This window comes from Zingiber officinale, chromosome 7B, assembly GCF_018446385.1.
Source record: "Zingiber officinale cultivar Zhangliang chromosome 7B, Zo_v1.1, whole genome shotgun sequence".
NCBI lineage: Eukaryota > Viridiplantae > Streptophyta > Magnoliopsida > Zingiberales > Zingiberaceae > Zingiber > Zingiber officinale.
Genome location: NC_055999.1, coordinates 37,504,392 through 37,530,686, shown reverse-complemented (window position 1 = coordinate 37,530,686; position 26,295 = coordinate 37,504,392). Strand labels below are relative to the sequence as shown.

The 26,295-nt window shown below is 35.5% G+C and overlaps 2 protein-coding genes across 2 annotated transcripts; one reads left to right on the top strand and one right to left on the bottom strand.

The window, feature by feature from the left end:
• The first annotated feature begins 6,210 nt into the window (after window positions 1-6,210).
• LOC122005678 (heat stress transcription factor C-2a-like) lies at window positions 6,211-8,835 on the top strand. Its single transcript, XM_042560804.1, has 2 exons — window positions 6,211-7,875; window positions 7,943-8,835. The coding sequence occupies exons 1-2, from the start codon at window positions 7,588-7,590 to the stop codon at window positions 8,570-8,572; spliced, it is 918 nt and encodes a 305-aa protein (XP_042416738.1). The 5' UTR covers window positions 6,211-7,587; the 3' UTR covers window positions 8,573-8,835.
• LOC122004301 lies at window positions 6,368-6,918 on the bottom strand. Its single transcript, XM_042559210.1, has 2 exons — window positions 6,730-6,918; window positions 6,368-6,610 (listed from the first exon to the last, which is right to left on the bottom strand). Exons 1-2 carry the CDS (start codon window positions 6,916-6,918, stop codon window positions 6,368-6,370), a joined length of 432 nt encoding a protein of 143 aa, XP_042415144.1.
• Window positions 8,836-26,295: the final 17,460 nt, after the last annotated feature.

The following is a 26,295-nucleotide window of genomic DNA, read 5'->3' as shown; positions in this document are numbered from 1 at the left end:
ATTCATCTTCAAAATAAATTTAACATTGCAAGAGAGAAGATCATAACGAAATTGCTGATACTTAGTGTGATGAAATTGAAATCTTAGAAATTATCTAAAGCTATGGTTTTCTAATCCACTCTCTATTTAGTTCTCTTGGTTTTATTTAATTTCTTATTATAGGTGCTTCCTTGCCTTGATTTAATCTATATAATCTATTTTGTGCATAATTGGAAGTCAACAACACAATCCCATAGGATAATATTTTATTACTTCATGTACTTACGGTTTAGCATGAATATTTCTCTTGTTGCTATGTGTCTCTATGTTTTACTTAAGGAGGAGCATCCTTATATAAGGGCTTCCATCCTTTGCTACATTGTAAAGTCGAATAATTGTCAGTCATTATATCCAGTCGCCCGTATTATAACGTGGGCAGCCAACCATTAATGTTTGACTGTTTTACGCAAGCAGTTATAGATTCACTATTAATTACCGATAGTTTTAAATCTGGTGCATTAATATATCCATTACGCATTTAAACAGTAGCAAAATAGATTCGGATGGTAAAATATAGATGTATCCATTTGAAAAAAAAATTATCTCGATCGATTTAACATTTTATCTGTGCAAATTGCACAGAGCATCTCCAATACAAGCTTTGTCAAAGGTTTGTAAAGTTTAAAAATCTTATTAAAAAAAATTTTATGATTGTGTAGGTGAAGTTTGGGATTTTTAATTCAAAAGCAAGTTTAAATTTTCAAATCTATTTTTTCTCCAGAGCCAATAAATTAATGTACATGATTTATCTTTTTTAAATAATTTAAAAATAAATTATTTGATGAGTTAATTATAATATTTCAGTTTATAAATAATTAGTAATAATTAAAATTATATTTGTTTTTTTTAAATAAATATATTTGGGATAAGTTAAAAAAACATACAAATGATTATAATTAAATTAAATTTATAAAATAATTAAATATTAAATAAAATGATAAATTATATTATATTAAAAATAAAAAATTTATTAATTTTTAATCATAAATAAATTAAATTAAAGATTTTAATTAATTAAAATGTCAATATTAATTGAAAAAATTGTATGCATATTTTTTTTAAAATTATAGAGAGAATAGTAGATTTGTATTAAAATTGATGTAATATGCATGAAGCCATGTAACTACATGTAGAGAGAATTAAAAAAAAAAACTCATTCAAATCTTTAACAATTGAGAATATTTTAATAAATTTTTATAATATTAACATGACATATTAAAATTCTAAAAAAAAGAACTCATTCAAAATTTTAATAATCGAAGATATATAATAGTCACTTAGAATTTACACCAACTACCGATACAAACATCGTACATGTTCAAAATCTCATAGCCATAATGCACTTGAGCCGATGCACCATAGTGGATAAAAAATTTCCATTGCAAAACTAATAATTTACTCATAATAAAGTCTTTTTTATCCATCAATTTTACATTCATATTTCTCAAACCAAAATCTCATAACAAATACAACGATAAAACATCTAAAGAATCCAGTGCACTACAGATAAAGTCTTTTTTTATTAAATTGTTCGATTAAAAATTAACCAAAATCTCAATAGTGTTTGATCACCGTCTCAATTGTATTCGAGGACTAGCAAAAAAAAAAAATGTTAACATTTTTAAAAATTAATATTAAGTTTAAAAAATAAATTTTTATATAAATTCAATTTTTTAATTTTTTAAAATGTAAAATGACTAATTAAATTTTTATATTTAAATTTTGATAATAAAAAATATAAATAAGACTTTATTAATTTTAATTAAAAAAATCTATTGAAACTGTACTAATAAGAATGTAAATAATATTATTTGTTTTAAAACTTTTAATTTTAAAAATAAATAAAATTATATAACATGTCATGTTTTAAAAAAAATTAAGATTCAAATATTTTTCTTTTAAAAAATTATTGAAACAATTTTAACTTTTTTATATTATAAAAAAATAAAAATTATCTTCATATTTTTATTCAAACTTATTTTGAAGTGAGAAATGAGATACGGATATCATGACATCTTTAAGATATGTGTAATATTCTCGTGATGTACAAGATATCATTCAAATATAATTTGATCCGTCTAATCGACAAGGGGATACGAGGACAAAAAAATTTAAGTACGTAGGATCCGAACTTCATTTTTAAGTAATTAATACGGAAAGTGAAAATGTGCTTAAATTTTAAAAACAAAATATACAATAAAAAAAGTCAACATCAAATAAAATTAAAATAATTTAAAATTAAAAAGGGATTTTTTTTAATAACCTAAAATTAAAATTAAATATATTTTTTAAAAATTAAATATAAATAATATTAAAATATAATAAATTAGGACCTAATACTAGGGCATAAGCTTTAATCACCATCCTCATTGGCATTACTATCATAATTTTAAATAGATTTAAATAACACAGGATTGCATGCCCCAACGTACTCCACGTGGTGGTGCCGGCCCGGTTGGGCATTTCCCATCAGAAAATCCGTGAATGCAAATGTAGCAGAGTGCCTGAGTCACCCCTTCCAACCGCCGAACGGACTGCTGCCGGTTGCCAAAATCCACCAAAGATTTGCACAAACCCTTGTAGATTCTGTACAATCCAACGTACATGAAACGCAGATCCCTCTTTCGAGTCAAGCTTCATCCACAGCAATGGAACTCCACCTGTCGTACGGAAGAGGCCATTGCAGAATGGATAGCACCAGCTTGATGTGCAATCATTCTGGAGTAGAAACAGGGCTGTGGTGGCATGATGGCTACGTCGTTGCATTATCGCTCTGTCGTTGGCTACTACGTGGAGTAATGGCAATTCACCACCTGCTGCAACATCTGTGGAGATACATAAAAAGATATTAAAAGTGAGTAAGCTGTTTCAATTAGGTAGGTCGATGTCTATGTTTTAGCTCTTCTTTCGAAGAACGAGCTAGAAGTACCAAACGGCACCTGGAGAGTTGAGAATCGATTGATAAAAAAAACACAAAGAAAAAAATAGAAAATTTACATGCCATCTTTAATCATAATTTAAATTTTATATACAGTACTTTCAAATTTTATTTCATACTAATAAATATCAATTTATCTAATTATTCTTTATATTTTTAAAATATCAAAAATCTAAAAATAAATATAATTTTTTTTAAATTCAACCCATTAAACTAAAATATATTATATTTTTATTAAATTAAGTACTACTCTTTTCTATTTTAATTGGATGAAAAATATACTAGATTCTAAATAGTACTCAATTATATGAAAAATATAATATATTCTTTTTTAAAGGAGCTAAATTTAAAAGGAATTATATTAAACGAGAAAAAATCATACTTAATTTTATAAAAAAAATATATACTCAATTCTAATTTAAAGTGTTGAATTTAAAAAGAATTATATTTATTTTTTTATATTTTTAATTAAAAAATATGATGAGTAAATAGATCATAATATTTATATTAGGAAGTTGAAGGAAATAAAATTTTACATGTAAAGTGCGAAAATTATATGTTAAGATAAAGTTATGATCGAGAATTTTTCCCTAATTTATCAAAAACAAAGGAAATTTTGCATGCACTCAAGGTATAATTGAACATTATACGTCTCTCTCTCAAGCTTCTCTTTCATCCTATTAAATTGTTCATGGGGATATGGTGTCATGGTAGGATATTCAGATTGTCATCTAGGTACCAGCGGTTCGAACCCCAATTATAGCATATTTGCATGAATTTTTCTCCCAAATGAGGCACGCAATCAAAGGATGCTGGACTTTTGGGTTGGTCGCCATGTGCGTTTCCCGATTTACTTTGGTAGTCAGTGGGAAACTTCCATGGGGGCGGACTGGTCATTACCAGAAATAGTTAATGAGATTAATTGGGATTATCATTTTTTCCATCCTATTAAATTCTTCTGTGTTTTTTTTTACTTTTTTCCCTCCTTTATATATCCCACGGAAATCTTGAATACCTCTGAAGAACTCAAAATAAACAATAAGAGTTACTTCTAGATACCTTACCATCTTAGAAACTCACAGAATCTAAAATGAATATAATCTGAGCTCTATATGTCGATCAGTAGATTTTAACTAAAACTCATAATCCACTAATATACCTAAGCTATTGGATCTCTGCAAACTTGCACTATCCGGTAGAATTAAGTGAGAGAGAGATAAATATGATGTCAAACCTTGGGTTTGATCAAATAAAAAGTTATAAGCATAGTGTGGAAAAACCAAGACCACATTGGGCATGATATGAGAGGATCAGACCCAACGTGAACTTGATATGAGAGGATCACGCTTAACTTGAGCATGATATAAGAGGATCAGACCCAACCTGGGGCTGACTTGAGCAAATTAGGCTCATATTGGTCTTGATCTCTAGGAGGTCATCTTCAAGTATTTTAGCTAAAAGTTAGCATAAGACTGGAGCACCTATAGAGAACTCAAATAAGTAATAAAGGACACTTTGACTTCTTGCAACCTCAAAAATTCACAGGACCAGAAAACATGTTTAATTTGAGATCTCTTGGTTGATCGGTGAGTTTTGATCGATACTCACTAATGGACCTAGACTATTTGAATCTCTACAAACTTGTGTCCATCCAATAAGGTTGATTGAGAGGAAATTAGATATAACATCAAAGCTTGATTTTGATCAAAGGAATTGTGAGTATAGTGTGGAAAGACTAGAACCACATTGGGTCTGATACTCATATCAGGCCCACGTTGGGCCTGATCTTTTTACGTCATGCTCACAATGTTCCTTTGATTTAGAATCAGGGTTTGACATTATATTTAACTTCCTCTCACTCAATCCTACCGAATAGGTACAAGTTTACAGAAAATTCAAATAGCTTAGGTCCATAAGTGGTTTTGGTTAAAATCACTAATCGAGCTAGACATATTCGATTATTTTATCCTATGGATATTTAAGGTTGCAAAGAGTTCAAAGTTGCCCTCTATTACTTATTTCAGGCTTCCTATAGGTGCTCAAGAATTAAACTTTCATGGAGTTCAAAAAGAAAAAAATAAAAAGTTTAATGAGAGAAAAGAGAAAATAGAAAGAAAGTTGCATGCAAATAAGAGAAAAAGAGAAAGGAAAGATAGGATAAATTACCATAGGCTTTGATAATTATCAAGTATAATGAGTCTTTTGATCGATTCCCAATTTTACGTAGACCCTTTGGGCAATTTTCATACAAAGAAGGTATTTGGCTGAGCTTATAAGCTCTACAAAACTGCTTATAAGCTATTTTCAAGCATATAAGCTCTTTAAATCTATTTGGTAAATTGTTTTACAAACAACTTATAAGCTGTCAAAATAAGTTGTTTGACAACTTATAAGTTATTTTTAAAAAAGTAAAGGAGACCTTACTTTTTTAAAAAAAAATCTTATTTTAACAATTTTCTACTCTTAGAGATCCTTATATATATCATTAATCTACATCTTATTTTCCACATATTTTTACAAATCTAACAGCTCTCTACACCGACTTTTTCCCAACGCACTATGTCATCTTCTCTTCCCGACGTACGAAGTCTCTAACACTCTCTTCCATTTCTTCTTCTCCCTGGTGCACAAATTCTTCAACATAGTTAGAATTTGATTTTTTTTTTTCTATCTAACTTTTTCTTAGTATTTAAAAAAACAAAATTATCAAATATATAATTGATCATTTTTAACTACAATACACACACACTAATAGTATTATACTCTTTTGGTTAATTTTGTTAATAAAAAGACATCAATATCTTTGACTTGTTTAAAATAAGTTTATCTAAATACTTTAATAGCTTATTTTTAAAATAAGACCGAACAACTTATAAGCTCTTAAAATAGTTAATAAGTTGTACGAGTTTATAAGATATTTTTAATAAGTTTAGTCAAACATTCTTGAAAGCAATGATAGAGGTTAGAATGACAAAAAAAATAATAAAATAACTTCATTTTGGTTTCTTATAAAAGGTATCGTACCCATTTTTATTGTTAAAATTTAACCATTTAGGTGGCGTTTGGTTTAGGAGTTTAATAATGAAAGAATGGAATAATAGAAATATAAAGTGTTTGGTTAATGGATTTAGAATTTATTCCCATCTTTTAAGTGTGTTTTCTTTTTTGTCGCTTGTTTCTCTCTTCTGCGCAAATAGGGCATGCCTCCCCCATGCCGTTGTTGCACACTTCGCATAGGTAGAAGTGACGACAGGGGAGGATGATGACCGACACCGGTTGGCCGCCCCAGTAAGCATAAAGCGCCCACTCTGGCTCGAGTTGGCTCCCGTCGATAAACATCGAGTGGGCCAAGTTGGCTCTCTTCGACGGGAGGATTGCAGTTGAGGCCTGCTAGAGCTGGGCGCGGAGGGAGGTTGATTCAGCTTGGCCGACCTTGGCTCTTACTTGCCATGCCATCGATTTGGTCTGGAGATGTGCAAGGTGGTGCTCTAGTTTAGCGCCTCGCTTTGCCACCTGCTCCACATCCCCCTCCTTCTCACGTAGTCGTTGTGCTACTATCTTCCTCATGGAGAATAAAATAGAATGGATGCTCCTCCATCTCCTCTCCCCCAACATTTTTCGGAGGTACTCTTCCTGAAATAAAATCAAATCTTTTCAGGTCCAATAAAAAACAGAAGCAATTGGATTGATAGAGAATGAAGAATGCTACGTGGGTGTGAGCTCAGCTCGTTTTTGTCCATCTGTTGGTTAACATCGATAGCGAGATCTCTGGAGAGGAAAGTGTCGAATGATTGTTGATTATGTTGTAGGCGATGCTGCTCCTCAATGGAGAGGCCAATGCCTGTAGAGACAAGGGGAGGCACGTAGCTCTGAAGCTGCGCGAGGCATATCGACGGTATATTGATCGTCGGGTGGCTTTGCAGCACCAATGCCGCTGTCATCGTCATCAAAGCCTACGTAGAATCTCTCCCTTTCTTTGTCAGATTCCACACGCCACTGTTAATTCCATCAAACAATAGCATTAGAATTGCTAAACTCATTCTCATTTCAGTTTACTATTAAATCCATTCTCATTTCTATTCCTGCACCTCAAACCAAATGCCCCAATCTTACCATGTCACCACTAATTTGTTCCAAAAGCTAAGTTATTTACAAGTAATTAACTAACAGGTAGATAGGAATCAATTTTTGATAGACTCATGTCATTACCGCTGGGCTCTAAACTAAATTTTAAATCTCATCAGATAAATACATTCTAAATTATTAAAGTATGTTTATATATAATTATTTTATATTTTATATTTTAACAAAAAAAAAAAGTCGACATTTTCAATTTTAGAAAAAGAGCATTGCTTTTTTATTTATTCCATAAAAATTTTTCTAAAATTTCTGTCGTGTTTAGTTTCGTTCCCTTTAAATATAATATTTGGCGAATAAAAAGTCATGGAAGATTCTCGAGCGACGGACACGCGTCCGGTGATGTACCGCAGTACCGGTAACCGTCGTCTTCGCCCTTTTGTCTCCCCGCCGCGGGCTGCTAGAAAACCCAAATCTGATCCGTGCGGTCACCATAACTTTCCTTCCTCGGCCATTTTTGTTTGGTTAAACTTATGGAAGATTACGGCGGCCGCAACACCCCTCGCCATCACCACTGCCACGGTGGCGGCGGGGGCGGAAGGGGCGGCGGTGGCGGTGGCGGCGGGGGCTCGGTGGCGACTCCCTTTGTGCTGAAGACTTATCGGATGGTAGACGACCCGTCGACCGACGCCGTCATCAGGTGGGGCAGAGATGACAACAGCTTCGTCGTCGCTGACCCTTTCGCCTTCTCGCAGACGCTTCTCCCCTCCCACTTCAAGCACAATAACTTCTCCAGCTTTGTCCGCCAACTCAATACTTATGTGAGTGATAAGAGATTTCGCAGTTTTCATTTTTTTTGGAGCATCTGGTCTGAAGGATAAAGTGCAGGGGTTTCGGAAGGTGGATCCTGACCGGTGGGAATTCGCCCACGCGTCGTTCTTGCGGGGACAGACGCATCTGCTGAGGTTTATTGTTCGGAGGAGCAGCGGCGGTAGCGGGAAGAAGAAGAAAGAAGGGTGGGAGGAGGAGGTTGAGGTGGAGGTGCTGGAGGAGGAGGAGGAGAAGCTGGCGGCGGAGGTGGTGATGCTGAAGCTAGAACAGAGGAGGATCGAGGAGAGGGTGGAGGGTATGTGGAGGAGGGTGCAGGAGACGGAGCGCCGGCCGAGGCAGATGCTGGCGTTTCTGGTCAAGGTGGCCGGAGACCCGAAGCTGCTGGACCACTTCGCCGGACCTGCGGCGGACGCCATAGAGGACGGCGCGAAGCGAGCCAGGCTTCCATCCAACAGCGACAACGAAGGGGACGACTTAGCTGGCTGTCGGAACCAGTTTGGCACTTGGGCGGGGATCGAAAGCGGGAACGAAGCGCGTGACGCGTTCATAGGGACGGCCATGGATCCAGTCGGGTTTTGCGGCGGAAGAGGGGGGTGGGAGGAGAATGAGTTTGGAGGGTTGGTGGACATGGTAGGCGGAGGACCAACAGCTTTTTCTCTCTCTTTTCCGGTGGAGAATGGGTTTTAGCTTTTGCTAGTTGTTTCTGTCTCGCCGCTTCGTCTGGCTAAGCTCCTCTGTTTTTTGTTTTTTTTTTGTCTAAAGAAGTATGCGAATCAGTAAAGTTGTGCAGTTTCATTTTGTTCTGCTCTGCTCTTTTTTTCCCATCCCCTGTAACTTCCTCATCAGAAACACCAGTTCTGAGAGTTTCTTTGTAAGATTAGATAGCCTTTGTGAATTTTTCTTGGTGACGATATTTTCTTCATAATAAATGAACTAGCTGCTCATTGTAATTTCCTTGTATTCTTGTGACATGGTAGATTCTCAAGGGTTTTGCTTCCTTTATCTGATGATGCTTGGGTACGGAACAGAAGTCGCCCTCCTTTAGGGATAGAGAGGCAGAGGAGTGACAATTCAATCAGCCCAGCCATCTCGACTCACGTTTTTTTGCCGAGCATATGAGAATTTACGTGATTACGCGCCCTCATAATTCGTCACGCGGATTAGGTAAAGGAAGATAAATTACGGTAAAAAAATATGAACACATGAAGGGAAGAGCATTAGAATACGCTTCATAATTAGTTTGAATATTATATTTATTAAAAGGTGGTAATTTATCAAAAAAAAACGTAGCTTGAATATTATATTTACTAAAATGTGTATAGTAGTTTTATATTTATCAAAGGGTGCAGTCAATTCATATGGAATTCTAATTTTAATCCTCTCGTCAATCTCCCTTCCTTCGTTATGATTCAGCCATCCGAATCATAATTTGAATTAGTTAGATTTAAAAATAATATTGTGATCATTTTTCTCCCTCGTCTCCTTGGTGGTCTTCGTAAATCTCCGATTGTAGCTCCAATATTGTGATGAAATCATCCCCCTAGTGAAACTCTACATAATGTCTTCGTACCTTGATCAAGTGACATCTAGCATTTAGACCTTCCGAAGTAACGTTTGCGAGGGTCCGATGTAGGCTTTTAGGATTTCCTTCAATAATATTCTTTCATAATGGCGCAAAGAAGGAGATCGGGTGGATCGTCCTCTCCACTTTAATTATCTGTAAAGGTATCACCTTTCGAAACTATGTAAATCTAAAACTCTGTGATTTTGAAAAACTCAAAGAGTGTGATTTTGAAAAGCTCAAAGAGTATGATTTTGAAACTATGTAGGCTTTTAGGGTGCAGTGGATGTTGGATAGAAACTGCATTGGAACAGTGTTTTAGGTCACTTTAAAATTTTTTTTCAAGCATCCACAAAAAAAGGAATGCATCATGGATCTGTGATTTTACATGACTGACACATAGTAGTGATCAAACAGTCACCCTTTAGCGTGTTTTTGGACATACAAGATATGTAGCATATCCGTAGTATTTTTGCCAATATATTTCTAAATTGGGATTCAAGTACTTAAACCTTCAGATTCTCAGGTACAATGTAATCTTCTTACGAAGTAGTTGTATTTTAAAATCAAATATTTTGCAAAGGTGAATATTTTAGTCAGCTAATATCACTGATAGTGGATTCTTATTGCAAACCAGGGGTTTTATATCTGAAACGATATCATATCAGGCCTAACGTGGGCCTGATTTGAAATCGTATCAGACTCACCGTGTGGCAAATACTTATGCATATATTTGTAGATGTCAACTAATCATTTAACTTATGTATATGTATGGCCTAAGGGTTTTTTTTTTCAATACTTGCTACCACGCATACATAGCTGTAACTTAGGATTTGCTACCACCGTTGGAGTCCTTGCAATTCCATGATCCCACTCGAACTGAAATGAGTCCAATCAGAGGTGTGTAAGTCCATCAGTGAGTTTTGACCAAAACCCACTGATGTCCATCCCCTATTTGGATTTACCTGGAACCACGTTCCCTGAGAAGGTCTGAGTTGGGAGGAGCTATATATGGTGTCAAACCTTATTTATACCCCTTGGCTAAGAAGTTCTTGCTCCGTGCCATTTGGCACGCAACGGGGCACCTCTTTTCTTTTTCAATGAACGAGAACCCCTGTCCAATTACCTTTTTCAAGGATCACTACAATCCCTTTGTCCGAGTTTTAACTCATTTATATATTAAAACATATTTACTTGATTTTGAAATTACAAACTCCTTCCTGTTGAATTGAAATGCAGAGATATAATAAACCTATTATGTTTTTGAATATTCACAACTGATATGGTTAACATTATGGTGAATCATGTTTTCAATTTTGTAAGTGAAATGCTGTAGACTTAAACCATATGACAGCACGTTTTGAGTTTATAGAAGGGGAAGATTGAATCATATTTTTTGAAACGAAACTTATCAGGCCCACGTTGGGCCTGATATGCTCTCATATCAGGCCCACGTAATACTTGCTACCACGCATACAGAGTTGTAACTAAGGATTTGCTACCACCGATGGGTCCAATCAGAGGTGTGTAGGTCAATTAGTGGGTTTTGACCAAAACCCACTGATGACCCTCCCCTACTTGGATTTACCTGGAATCATGTTCCCTGGGAAGGTCTGATTTGGGAGGAGCTATATATGGTGTCAAACCTTATTTATACCCCCTGGCTAAGAAGTTCTTGCTCCGTGCCATTTGGCACGCAACGGTGCACCTCTTTTCTTTTTCAATGAACGAGAACCGCTGTCCAATTACCTTTTTCAAGGATCACTACGATCCCTTTGTTCGAGTTTTAACTCATTTATATATCAAAACATATTTACATGACTTCGAAATTACAAACCCCTTCCTGTTGAATTGAAATACAGAGATATAATAAACCTATTATGTCTCTGAATATTCACAACTAATATGGTTAACATTATGGTGAATCATGTTTTCAATTTTGTAAGTGAAATGATGTAGACTTAAACCATATGGTAACATGTTTTGAATTTATAGAAGGGGGAGATTGAATCATGTTTTCTGAAATGAAACCTAGCAGGCCTGTTGGAATGTATACTAAAAGCCTAGCTTTTGTATAAACATTTACTTAGAAATAAGAATCATATTAGTCAAATATCTACATTTATAAGTTAAGTGTAGTTGTTCGATTAATTTATATTGTAGAAAATATGGTGTGTGGTGTCACACACAGAAGATCATGTAATCAATTCCTTATAAATTATAAACAGTAGCTTACGACTGAGATGGAAAAGAACAAACCATTAGAATAGTCATAGTGTAATTAGGTATTAGTTTATCTTAACTGATAAATTACACTAGTACACTCTGAGTGTATTGAGCAGGACCATTTAAGGTAAGTATTTTTTATACTGACTTAATAAAAGAATAAGACCTTCGTTATTATGGAAGTGTGCGCTCTTAATGCTAATAATAATAAGCACATATATTTAGTATTTATTTCTTTGACTTATCAAAGGGTGAGATTTAGCTCGATAAATCAATAGACCTGATAAGTTGGGAAATGATATTACTTATAGTGTGTGTTGTTGATTATAGAAGGAAACTGTGTCCTAGTAATCTAGGTTGATATTGTCCCCAAGAGGAGCTCATAAGGATTGTCATGTTAAACCCTACAGGTGGACTTAGTCTGACACGACAATAAGATTGAGTGGTACTACTCTTTGACTAAGATATTAATTAAAGTGAGTTGTCAGTAACTCAATTAGATAGTGGACATCGGACATCTTAAACACAGGGAGATTAACACACTCATGATAAGAAGGAGCTCAAAATGTAATTTGGGATTGATGCGGTAGTTCAATAATAATTCTTTAGTGGAATGAATTATTATTGATGAAATTAAGTTGGGTGTTCGGGGTGAACACGGGAAGCTTAATTTCATCGGGAGACCAAAACCAATTCTTCCTCTCGGTCCCTATCGTAGCCTCTTATTAATAAAATATTATATCCACCTATACCCACCGTGTTGGAGTGTATACTTAAAAGTTTATCTTTTGTACACATTTATTTTGAAATAAAGAATCACATTGGTCAAATGTTTACATTTATTTGTTAAATGTAATTGTTCAATTAATTTATATAGTAGATAACATGGAGTGTGGAGTCACACTTAGAAGATCATGTTGTTGGTTCTCTATAAATTATAAACAGTTGCTCACGACTAAGATGGAAAGGAACAAACCATCAGAATAGACGTAGTGTAATTAAGTATTAGTTTATCTTGACTAATAAATTACACTGATACACTTTAAGTGTATTGAGTAGGATCATTTAGTTAAGTTCTTTTTGTACTGACTTAGTAAAAGAACTAGACCTTAGTTATTGTGGAAGTGTGTGCTCTTAATCCTAAGATAGTAAAAGGCATGTATATTTAATATTTATTTCTTTGACTTATCAAAGGGTGAGGTTTATCTCGATAAATCAATATGCCCGATAAGTTGGGAAATGATATTACTTATAGTATGTGTTGTTGATTATAGAAGGAATCTGTGTCCTAGTTATCTAGGTTGAGAATGTCCCCAAGAGGAGCTCATAAGGATTGCCGTGTTAAACCCTGCAGGTGGACCTAGTCCAACATGACAATAAAGTTGAGTGGTACTACTCTTGGAGCTAGATATTAATTAAATGAGTTGTCAGTAACTCACTTAATTAGTGGACATTCGTAATCTTAAACACAGGGAGACTAACACACTCATGATAAGAAGGAGCCCATAATGTAATTTGGGATTGGTGCGGTAGTGCGATAATAACTCTCTAGTGGAATGAGTTATTATCGATGAACTTGAGTTGTGTGTTCGGGGCGAGGACGAGATACTCAAGCTCATCGGAAGGTCAAAACCAATTTCTCCTCTAGGTCCCTGTTGTAGCCTCAATAAAGCCTCAAGTCCATCCAAAGAAAAGCCTATCTTGGTAGGGGCCGGTTCATTGCTTGGTGACCAAGCAATGGCCGACCACATATTCTCTAGAAGTGGCCGGCCCTTGCCTTGGGCAAGGGGGCTGGTCGTAATATTTAAATTAGAAAGGTTGTTTTTGAATTTTTAAATTTCCTCAAATATTTACAATTTGTAAAAAGAGAGATTTTAAAAATTTATAAAATTTTCCTAATTTAAATTAGGCCACAAGGTTTTAAAAGAGAGTTGTAAAATTTATAAAACTTTCTTTTAAAAAGAAATATTATTAGAGATGTTTTAAATTTTAAAACTTTCCTTTTAATATCCACATTAGAAAAAAAAAAGAGTTTGTAAAATTTTATTAGAAGTTTTCTTCTTTTAAAATTTTATAATTTTTTTTTCTTTTCGGCCACCTTGCTTGGTGCCCAAGCAAGGGGCCGGGCAAATAATTAAACATCAACAAATAGTTGTTTAATTAATAAATCAATCTAGATTGATTAATTAAAAGGAAAGAAAAAAAAATTTAAAAGGAAATAGGAATGAGTCTAATTTTTTATAAAACTCTTTCCATAATTTTCCGTTGGGAAACTAATATAAAAAGGGGGGAAGGGGAGGCCTTGAAACATAACAATTGATATTGTGTTGTTGGAGATCATCAAGTGGTCGGCCCCCTCTCCCTCTCTTCCCTTTGCTCTCTTTTGCTCCTTTGTGGTGGTGGTGGCCGAATTCTAGAGAAGGAGGAGAAGCTCTCCGGGTGGTATTCGTCTTGGAGGATCGTCGCCCACACGACGTCCAAGAGGAGGCGAGGGATACGGCAGAAGATCTCGAGGTTTTTAGCATACAAGGAAGAGGTATAACTAGTATTTAATTTTCGCATCATACTAGTTAATTTTTCTTTGTATAAATACCAAATACAAGAGGCATTCGATTCTTGTTTTTCGAATTTAATTTCGATGTTGTGTTCTTTTTATTTTTTCCTTGTGATTTGATTTTTCCTTTTGGTTAACCTATAATTATATAAGGAATTTAAATATTAACTTTCCTTAAAAGGCTTTGTCTAGTCGGTGGTGGTTGCTCTCATATCCAAGAAGGCCAAGTGTCTCGCCATGCAGTACTGGAAGCCAATTTTGGAAACTAATATTTAATTGAATTTATAACCTAGGTGATTTGGATCAAACGTGTTAAGTTCCGCAGGAGATCCAAATCTAAACCTAAAGGAACATATAAGTTAAACTTGGAATCAAACGTGTTAAGTTCCGCAGGAGATACAAGTTTAACTTAAAAGAACAAATGGTAGCTAGGAAAGGTTCAGATCAAAAAACAAAATTTTTGTACAGTGGAGCCATTGGGTTTTCCGAGTAGCAACCAACAATTGGTATCAAAGCTAGGGTTTTGCCTCTGTGTATTTGGTATTAGTTTAATTATGCACATGTCATACATAATTTAGGCAGGTTAATAGTAGGATGTGTTAACTTTGTGGATGCAGGATCCAACTATTATGACTTATAGTTTTTATGTGTGTGATTGGACCCTTGGACATGTCAAGGGCATTTATTGTGTGTGCATGATTGTATTATAAAATACAGCAGGAGCTGTATTTAGTTTTATTAGGATTTTATTTTTTGATCTAGTTACATGTACATTCCGTTTATGGAATATAGGATCGATGGATGTAAATTTTTATTTTATGTTCGATCTAGTTCACATGTACATTCCTTCGAGGAATATAGGATCGAAAAATGTAAAATTCTATTTATGTCGCGGATCGAATCTTGCAAGGCGTGGAACCTTTTTGAGGACCAGAGACGCAGTGGAACAAGGGGCAAGATGGATGCGACAACTAGACCCGGTGGCAGTGGAGCAGCTAGGGTTGGCGACACACGGAGGACAGCAATAGATAAAAGCCATAATAGTTGAAAATTAGTTTTTCTATTTATTGCTTTTTATGCTGTGACTGTGTGTGCTTGTTAGTATGCATGTTTAGTAGGCTAGCATAGTCAAAATTCCTCACTTTAAATAACTAAGTGGGAGAGGGATTTATTTTTAAATAAATTCCACGGTCTCCATTACTGGTTTATAAGTGATGCAACAAGCTTGCGCGTTGGCTCTGAGTACCTTCCTCCATATCGGATGAGCTTGTTTGCGGATCACTAGATTAAACTTCCATTCTTAGGATGACTATAGGAAGTTAATTAAGAGCGTGTGATCTTCCCCATCGGAAGAGGCACAATCTTATTAATGGACTTAGTGTCAAGTAATGGTACACACTTAGGCACGTCTAATAGTATCCTCCCCATCGGAGTCACTGCTATTATTCGTGTGACCAAAGTAAACCAACTATTAATTTTATTTGTCAAAAAGTTAGGTTGGCAAGATAATAAAATTAATGGGTAAAACCTTCCTTTTACAAATGTCGAATTTATATACGTCCACACTATCGTGGCATACAAAATTCACGGTGTTTTGAGGTGTTGGTTAATTTAAAATAGTATTATTTGAGGAATCAATATTATTCTAAATTTAGAGTTTTGACCAAAAGTTATTTGTGATTCTTAGGATGACTTTCAATCCACTGGCCATCATACTAAAAGAGAACAGACTTACTGGTCCTAACTACATAGATTGGAAAAGGAATCTGGACATTGTTCTTACTGCTGAGGGCTATAAGTTTGTACTGTCAGAGGAATGCCCAGAAACACCTAGCAATGATTATACCCCAGAGGAGATTCAGTATCATAGTATATGGGTAAAAGCTGATGAGATGGCGCGGTGTTACATTTTGGCTTCGATGTCAAATGTATTGTAACATCAGCATCAGGACTTACCAACAGCCTATGATATAATGAACAATCTCAAGGAACTCTTTGGACATCAGAATCGGGCTGCTAGGCAAGAGGCAATGAGAAAGCTGATGACAGCCATCATGACTGAGGGGACTCCCGTGAGGGATCATATTCTCAAGATGATGGCTTACTTAAACGAAATACAAGTTCTTAGAGGGGAAATTGATGGGGAAACCCAGGTCGATATCATCCTCCAAACGCTGCCCAGAAGTTTTGAGCATTTTCGCTTGAACTATAATGTATTCATTGGCGGAACTTCTGACAGAACTTCAGGCAGCCGAAGGGTTGTTTCGTCAACATTCTCAAATTTACTATGCTGAAAATGGTTCTACTTCTAAGCCAAAAGGCAAGAAGAAGAAGAAACAAAATGACTCATCAAAGAAGGTGAATAAACCTCAAGGTGCAGGACAAAAAGCTGGAATAAAGAAGCCGAAGGGAAAGTGCTTTATTTGCAAGCAGACTGGACATTGGAAGGCGGGTTGTCCTCATAGGAAACAGAACAATAAAGATATATCTCATACTCTAGTTGTTGAAACATGTTTAGCGGTGTTCTCTACCAGCACCTGGTGTGTAGATACGGGAGCCACTGATCATGTCTGCAATTCCTTGCAGGGGTTCCAGGAAACCCGACGACTATCTTAAGGAGAGATTACCGTCTACATGGGCAATGCTACTAAGGTGGCGGCTGTTGCAGTGGGAGATGTCTACTTATCTTTTAATAGGAATAGAAATTTGGTTTTAAGAAATTGTCTTTATGTACCCAGTTTTAGAAAGAATTTAATTTCAGTTTCTAAACTATTTTTGGATGGATATTCAGTTTCCTTTAGTAACGATGTAGTTATTAAGAGAAATAAAGTGATTATCTGTTCTGGTGCATTAGTTGGCAATTTGTATACTTTAAATCCAATTTCTCCCATAAAGCATAATATGGAAATTAATAACACATCTTCTAACTCAAATAAGAGAAAAGAACCTTCGGAAATGAACCAAGCATATCTTTGGCATCTAAGGCTTGCTTATATTAACTTAAGTAGGATTCAGAGGCTTATAGCCGATGGACTCTTGGGTTCATTAGAGTTGGAAAATTTTCCAACTTGTGAATCTTGCTTGGAAGGTAAAATGACCAAGAGGCCTTTTAAGGCCAAGGGGTATAGAGCCAAAGAAGTGTTAGAATTGGTTCATTCTGATTTGTATGGTCCTATGTCTGTCCAGGCAAGAGGTGGTTTTAAATATTTTGTCTCTTTTATAGACGATTATTCAAAATATGGATACATTTACCTAATGCACCGCAAGTCTGAGTGCTTTGATAAGTTCAAAGAGTACAAGGCTGATGTGGAGAAACGTCTAGGTAAAAGTATCAAGACACTATGGTCTGATCGTGGTGGCGAATACCTCTTAGGAGAGTTTAGGAATTACTTATCAGAGGCCGGGATTCAATCCCAATTGTCCGCACCTGGTACACCCCAACAGAATGGTGTGGCAGAACGAATGAATAGGACTCTTATGGAGATGGTTAGATCGATGATGAGTTATTCAGAATTACCAAATTCGTTTTGGGGATACGCTATGGAAACGGCGGTGTACATTCTGAACTTAGTACCTTCTAAATCAGTTTCTTCTACTCCCATAGAATTGTGGAATGGGTGAAAGCCCAGTCTAAGACATTTTCGGATTTGGGATAGTCCAGCACATGTGATGAAACCAGATGCTGATAAGTTAGAATCTCGTACAGAAGTTCGCGTGTTTGTGGGGTATCCCAGAGGAACGAAAGGTGGTTTATTTTATAGTCCTAAAGACCAGAAGGTCATTGTTAGCACCAATGCCCAGTTTTTAGAAGAAGACTATATAATGGATCACGAGCCCAGTAGCAAAGTTGTTTTAGAAGAACTTAGAGAGGACACGTCTACTTCAGTACCAATAGTACAAGATGAAGTACCACAAGAGACTGCAACATGTGTCACACATGATACACAACCACAGACGGTGCCTCGTCGTAATGGGAGGGTTGTAAGGCAGCCCGAGAGATTCATGTTTTTGGGTGAGTCTTCAGACTTGATCCCAGGCAAACATGAACCAGATCCCCGGACATATGATGAAGCACTCCAAGATATAGATGCAGTATCTTGGCAAAAGACAATGAATTCTGAAATAGAATCTATGTATTCTAATAAGGTCTGGGAGCTTGTAGAACCACCTGATGGTGTAAAAGCCATTGGATGCAAGTGGATCTATAAAAGGAAAAGAGGGACAGATGGGAAGGTAGAAACCTTCAAAGCAAGGCTTGTTGCGAAGGGGTACACTCAGAAAGAGGGAATCGATTATGAGGAGACCTTTTCGCCGGTAGCTATGCTTAAGTCTATCCGGATACTCTTATCCATTGCCGCTCATATGGATTATGAGATTTGACAAATGGATGTCAAGACAACTTTCCTTAATGGAAGTCTTGAAGAAAACATCCATATGAAGCAACCAGAAGGGTTCATTGAAAAGGGCAAAGAGCATCTAGTGTGCAAGCTTAATCTGTCCATTTATGGACTGAAGCAAACTTCAAGATCTTGGAACATCCGGTTTAATGAAGTAATCCAGTCATATGGATTTATTCAATGTCCGGATGAGTCTTGTGTATACAAGAAGTGTAATGGAAACATGGTGGCATTTCTTGTACTATATGTAGATGATATTTTGTTAATTGACAACAATGTCAAGGTATTATCAGACGTAAGGGTATGGTTGTCCAAACAATTTGATATGAAAGACTTGGGAGAATGTGCACACATCCTTGGGATCAAAGTTATAAGGGATCGCAAGAAAAGAATGTTGTGCCTATCCCAAGCTTTATATATAGATACAATCCTTGCTCGTTTTAGCATGCAAAACTCCAAGAAAGGTTTCTTACCTTTTAGGAATGGAGTAGCCTTATCTAAAGAGATGTCTCCAAAAACATCAAAGGAGATTGAGGACATGAATGCAGTTCCTTATGCTTCGGCTGTAGGAAGCCTTATGTATGCAATGTTGTGTACGAGACTTGATATTTGTTTTACCGTGGGCATGGTTAGCAGATATCAAAGTAACCCTGGACAAGGACATTGGACTGCAGTGAAGCATATATTAAAGTACCTGAGAAGGACTAGAGATTATATGCTAGTTTACCAAGCAAACGATTTAATCCCTGTGGGTTACACGGATTCAGACTTCCAATCAGATAGGGACAACAGTAAGTCTACATCAGGCTATGTGTTTACTTTAGGAGGTGGAGTCATTGCATGGAGGAGTGTTAAGCAGAAATGCGTCTCAAACTCAACCATGGAAGCTGAGTATGTGGCAGCCTCTGAGGCAGCCAAAGAAGCTGTATGGCTCAAGAACTTTTTAATGGACCTAGATGTGATTCCTGGTTTGCCCAAGATCGTCACAATTTATTGTGGGGAGCAGTTGCAAACTCGAAGGAACCATGAGCCCCTAAGGCAAGTAAACATATAGAACGCAAGTGCCACCTGATACGAGACATCGTCAAACGAGGAGAAGTTGTCTTCGCCAATATAGCATCAACAGATAACCTGGCAGATCCTTTCACTAAGGCCCTTCCGGCGAAAGCTTTTGATCGACATGTGGAGGGGATGGGAATCAGATGTATGGCAATAGATATTGCAGCTTAGACTTTTAGTATAAGTGGGAGATTGTTAGAGTGTATACTTAAAAGTTTAGCTTTTGTACACATTTATTTTGAAATAAAGAATCACATTGGTCAAATGTTTACATTTATTTGTTAAATGTAATTGTTCAATTAATTTATATAGTAGATAACATGGAGTGTGGAGTCACACTTAGAAGATCATGCTGTCGGTTCTCTATAAATTATAAACAGTTGCTCACGACTAAGATGGAAAGAAATAAACCATTAGAATAGACGTAGTGTAATTAAGTATTAGTTTATCTTGACTAATAAATTACACTGATACACTTTAAGTGTATTGAGTAGGATCATTTAGGTAAGTTCTTTTTGTACTGACTTAGTAAAAGAACTAGACCTTAGTTATTGTGGAAGTGTGTGCTCTTAATTCTAATATAATAACAAGCATGTATATTTAATATTTATTTCTTTGACTTATCAAAGGGTGAGGTTTAGCTCGATAAATCAATATGCCCGATAAGTTGGGAAATGATATTACTTATAGTATGTGTTGTTGATTATAGAAGGAATCTGTGTCCTAGTTATCTAGGTTGAGAATGTCCCCAAAAGGAGCTCATAAGGATTACCATGTTAAACCCTGCAGGTGGACCTAGTCCAACATGACAATAAAGTTGAGTGGTACTACTCTTGGAGCTAGATATTAATTAAATGAGTTGTCAGCAACTCACTTAATTAGTGGACATTCGTAATCTTAAAGACAGGGAGACTAACACACTCATGATAAGAAGGAGCCTATAATGTAATTTGGGTTTGGTGCGGTAGTGCGGTAATAACTCTCTAGTAGAATGAGTTATTATCGATGAACTTAAGTTGTGTGTTTGGGGCGAGCACGAGATACTCAAGCTCATCGGAAGGCCAAAACCAATTTCTCCTCTAGGTCCCTGTTGTAGCCTCAATAAAGCCTCAAATCCATCCAAAGAAAAACCAATCTTGGTAGGGGCCGGTTCATTGCTTGGTGACCAAGCAATGACCGGCCACATATTCTCTAGAAGTGGCCGACCCTTGCCTTGGGCAAGGGGACCGACCGGAATATTTAAATTAGGAAGGTTGTTTTTGAATTTTTAAATTTCCTCAGATATTTATAATTTGTAAAAAGAGAGATTTTAAAAATTTATAAAATTTTCCTAATTTAAATTAGGCCACAAGGTTTTAAAAGAGAGTTGTAAAATTTATAAAACTTTCTTTTAAAAAGAAATATTATTAGAGATGTTTTAAATTTTAAAACTTGGTTTTAAATTTTAAAACTTTCCTTTTAATATCCACATTAGAAAAAAAAAAGAGTTTGTAAAATTTTATTAGAAGTTTTCTTCTTTTAAAATTTTATAAATTTTTTTTCTTTCTTTCCCTTTTAATAAGTGGCTGACCACCTTCCTTGGTGCCCAAGCAAGGGGCCGGTCAAATAATTAAACATCAACAAATAGTTGTTTAATTAATAAATCAATCTAGGATTGATTAATTAAAAGGAAAGAAAAAGAAAAAATTAAAAGGAAATAGGAATGAGTCTAATTTTTTATAAAACTCTTTCCATAATTTTCCGTTGGGAAACTAATATAAAAAGGGGGGAAGGGGAGGCCTTGAAACATAACAATTGATATTGTGTTGTTGGAGATCATCAAGTGGCCGGCCCCCTCTCCCTCTCTTCCCTTTTCTCTCTTTTGCACCTTTGTGGTGGTGGTGGCCGAATTCTAGAGAAGGAGGAGAAGCTCTCCGGGTGGTGTTCGTCTTGGAGGATCGTCGCCCACACGACGTTCAAGAGGAGGCTAGGGATACGGCAGAAGATCTCGAGGTTTTTAGCATACAAGGAAGAGGTATAACTAGTATTTAATTTCCGCATCATACTAGTTAATTTTTCTTTGTATAAATACCAAATACAAGAGGCATTCGATTCTTGTTTTTCGAATTTAATTTCGATATTGTGTTCTTTTTATTTTTTCCTTGTGATTTGATTTTTCCTTTTGGTTAACCTATAGTTATATAAGGAAATTAAATATTAACTTTCCTTAAAAGGCTTTGTCTAGTCGGTGGTGGTTGCTCTCATATCCAAGAAGGCCAAGTGTCTCGCCATGCAGTACTGGAAGCCAATTTTGGAAACTAATATTTAATTGAATTTATAACCTAGGTGATTTGGATCAAACGTGTTAAGTTCCGCAGGAGATCCAAATCTAAACCTAAAGGAACATATAAGTTAAATTTGGAATCAAACGTGTTAAGTTCCGCAGGAGATACAAGTTTAACTTAAAAGAACACATGGTAGCTAGGAAAGGTTCAGATCACGTACAAAATTTTTGTACAGTGGAGCCATTGGGTTTTCCTAGTAGCAACCAACACACCTTTATAATCATCCTAAGGTGGCCATCCAAGCAAGCTTGGAACCTAAGCTTAGGCCGGCCAAGCAAATAGGATGAGCCAAGTTGTGTGGCCGGCCCTAGCTTGAATCCAAGCTTGGTGTGACCGGTCACATTAAATTAAAAAGAATTTTATTTTTTTTAATCTTTCTTATGTGGATACCATGATTTTAAAAGAGAGTTTAAAATTTAAATCTTTCCTTTTATAGCTTTCTACAAAAGATTAAGTGAAAGATTTGATATCTTTCCTTATTTGTAGTTAAAAGGAAGATTTTAATTTTTGATAAAACTTTCCTTTTATGAAACCATCCTCATGATTTTAAAAGAGAGTTTTAAAATTAAATCTTTCCATTTATAGTTTCTATAAAAGATTAAGAAAAGATTTGATATCTTTCCTTATTTGTAGATTGAAAGGAAGATTTTAATTTTTGATAAAACTTTCCTTTTATGAAACCATGCTCATGATTTTAAAAGAGAGTTTTAAAATTAAATCTTTCCTATTATAGTTTCTACAAAAGATTAAGAAAAGATTTGATATCTTTCCTTATTTGTAGATTGAGAGGAAGATTTTAATTTGAAAGATAATTTTCCTTTTTGGAAATCATTCACATATTTTAATAGAGAGATTTTAATTTATAAAATTTCCTTTTATAACCAACCATGAAGAGAAAAATTAATAGAGAAATTTTTATTTTAAAAATTTCCGGAAACAAATTAGAAAGTTTTAATTCTTGTGATTAAAACTTTCCTTGCTTGGAGAATTAGAGGTGGCTGGCCACTTTAATAAAAGAAAAGGAAATTATTTTTTATCAATTAAATTTTCCTTTTATGACAAAGAAAATAAGGAAGTTTTTATTAAAACTTTCCTTATTTGCCAAGACCAAGGATTATAAAAGAGAGGGAGGGGGTGCCTTCATAAGGTGAACTCTCTTCTATTTTTCCTCTCTCTTTTCTTCCTTGGTGGTGGCCGGCCATATCATCTCCTTCTCTTCCTCCTTAGTGGCCGAACCTCATCAATCTCTAGGAGCTTGTTTTGGTGGCCGAATCTAGCTTGGAGAAGAGGAAGAGAAAGGAGGTTTTGTTTCCTAGTTTTTCTTGGAGCTTGGTTGGTGGCCGAGACTTATAATCTCTTGGAGAAGGTTACTTGGCCGAATCTTGGAAGAAGGAAGAAGAAGGGCTTGGGTGGTTCTCATCTCGGTAGATCGTCGCCCACACGATGCCCGAGATAAGAAGAGGAATACGGTAGAAGATCAAAAGGTTATTGCTTACAAAAAAAGGTATAACTAGTAATTGTTTTCCGCATCATACTAGTTTTCTTTGTATGAATTCCAAACACAAGAGGCTAGAGATTCTGGATTTTCAAATTTGTAATTTGAAGTTGTGTTTCTTTTATTTTATTTGTCGATCTTGTGATTTGATTGTTCTTTTTGGTTAAACCTTAGGTTATATAAGGAAATTAAATATTGAATTTCGTTAAGAGGTTTTGTCGAGACAGTGGTGGATGTTCCCATACCCAAGAAGGCCAAGTGCCTCGCCATGTTTAACCTGGGAGCCGATTTTCGAAATAAATATTTAATTAAATTTGTAACCTAGGTGGATTTGGATCTATAATGTTAAGTATCGTTTGCGATCCGAGTCTAAACCAATAAGAACAGATAAGTTAAATTTGGAATCAACAATGTTAAGTTCCGTTTGCGATTCTGAATTTAATTTCTAAAGAACACAATAGGTTGTTAGGAAAGGTTCGACACTTGTACAAAAATTTTTGTACAGTGGAACCGGTACGATCTTCCTAGGACCAACCAACAATTGGTATCAGAGCTAGGGTTTGCCTCTGTGTGTTTGGTTTTCAGTTTAATTATGCACATGTCATACATAATTTAGGCAGAATAATAGTAGGATGTGCTAACTCTATAGTTGCATGCTCCAACTATTATGGCTTATGGTTATTGTGTGTGATTGGACCCTTGGACATGTCAAGGGCATTTTTGTGTGTGCATGATTGTATTTATTAAATACAACAGGAGCTGTATTAGTTTTAGGATTTTACATTTTTTTTTCGATCTAGATTACATGTACATTCCTTCATGGAATATAGGATCGATATATGTAAAATTCTATTTTTGTCGCGGATCGTATCCTTGCGAGGCGTAGTGCTATTGGAGGACCAGAGGTGCAGTGGAAAAGGAAACTCGATGGACCCAACGGCATGAACCCTAGGGCTGGCAGCACGCGAAGGACAGTGATGGAAAAGGCCATAATAGTTGGAAGATTAATTTACATATTTATTGCTTTTATTTACTGTGATGTATGTAATGTGTGCTTGCTAGGTTAAAATTCTTCACCTTAAATAACTAAGTGGAAGAGGGATTAGTAAATAAATTCCATGGTCTCCATTACTAGTTTGTAAGTGATGCGACAAACTTGCGTGTTGGCTCTAAGTGCCTCCCTCCCCATCGGATGAGTTTGTTTGCAGATCACTAGATCAAACTTCCGTTTTGGATGATTATAGGAAATTAATTAGGAGCGTATGATATTCCCCATCGGAAGGGGCACAATCTTATTTAATGTACTAATTAAGTGTCAAGTAATAGTATACACTTAGGCACATTTAATAGTATCCTCCCCATCGGAGTCACTGCTATTATTTGTGTGACCGAAGGAAAACCAACTATTAATTTGTCATAAAGATAGGTTGACAAGATAATAAAATTAAAACCCCCTCTTACAAATATTTGAATTTGTATACGTCCACACTATTGTGGCATACAAAATTCACAGTCTTTGAGGTAATTTTATTTGTCAGGTTGACAAGATAATAAAGTTAATGGGTAAAACCCCTCTTACAAATGTTTGGATTTGTATACGTCCACACTATCGTGGCATACAAAATTCACGGTATTTGAGGTAATTTTATTTGTCATAAAGATAGGTTGACAAGGTTATTAATGGGTGAAACCCTTCTCTTACAAATGTTTGAATTTGTATACATCCACACTATCGTGGCATACAAAATTCACGGTGTTTGAGGTGTTAGTGAATTTAAATGATATTGTTTTGAGGAATCAATATTATTTTAAATTCAAAGTTTTGACCAAATATTTGATCAAAGACAGACCAACTATTAATTTTATTTTTCATAAAGTTAGGTTGATGAGATAATAAATTAATGGATAAAATCTTCTCTTAAAGATTGAATTTGTATACGTTCACACTAACGTGACATACAAAATTCACCGGGATTTTGAGGTGTTGGTCTTGATCAAATATTTTTGTGATTCTTAGGATTTCAAATGTTAGTCAATCCCCTAGCTGTTATACTATATAATAGACTTATTAGGCCCAATTATGATTGAAAAAAAAACTTGGACTCTAAGGTGGACTCTCCTCTTAGAAATGAGAACAATAAAAGTGTATTTTATTCATTAGTTGTTGAAACATGTTTAGTGGTGTTATCTACTGGTACCTGGTGTATAGATACGAGAGCCACTGATCATGTCTGCAATTCATTGCAGAGGTTCCAAGAAATTCGACAACCATATGAAGGGAAAATCACCGTTTACATGGGCATTGCTGCAAAAGTAGCAGCTATTGCAGTGGGAGATGCTTATCCTCTGATAGGAATAAAACATGAATTTTGAGAAATTATTTTTACGTACCATGTTTAGAAAGAACTAGATTTCAGTTTCTAAACTATTCAAAGAACTTGATATTCTATTTTTTTTATAACAAAGTTGTTATCAAGATAAATAGGGAAGTTATCTGTTCTGGTACGTTGGTTGATAATTTATAATCCAATAACTCCCACGATGTAACAAACGGTAATTAATAACACATCTTCTAACTCTAATAAGAGAAAGCAACATTTGGAAATGAACTAATCATATCTTTGGCATCTAAGGCTAGGTCATAGCCGATGAACTTTTGGGTTCATTGGTGGTGAAAAACTTTCCAATCGACGAGTCTTACTTGGAAGGAAAAACGACCAAGAGGCCTGTTAAGTTTAAGGGGTATAGAGCCAAAGATGTGTTGGAATTGGTTCATTCTGATTTGTGTGGACCT

Excerpts from the sequence above, each read along its gene's own strand:
- LOC122005678 (XM_042560804.1), top strand. The coding sequence starts at position 7,588 with ATGGAAGATTACGGCGGCCGCAACACCCCTCGCCATCACCACTGCCAC. Across the intron at positions 7,876-7,942 it reads TCCGCCAACTCAATACTTAT|GGGTTTCGGAAGGTGGATCC; the intron begins GTGAGTGATAAG and ends GATAAAGTGCAG.
- LOC122004301 (XM_042559210.1), bottom strand. The coding sequence starts at position 6,918 with ATGACAGCGGCATTGGTGCTGCAAAGCCACCCGACGATCAATATACCG. Across the intron at positions 6,611-6,729 it reads CCAGAGATCTCGCTATCGAT|GAAGAGTACCTCCGAAAAAT; the intron begins GTTAACCAACAG and ends ATTTTATTTCAG.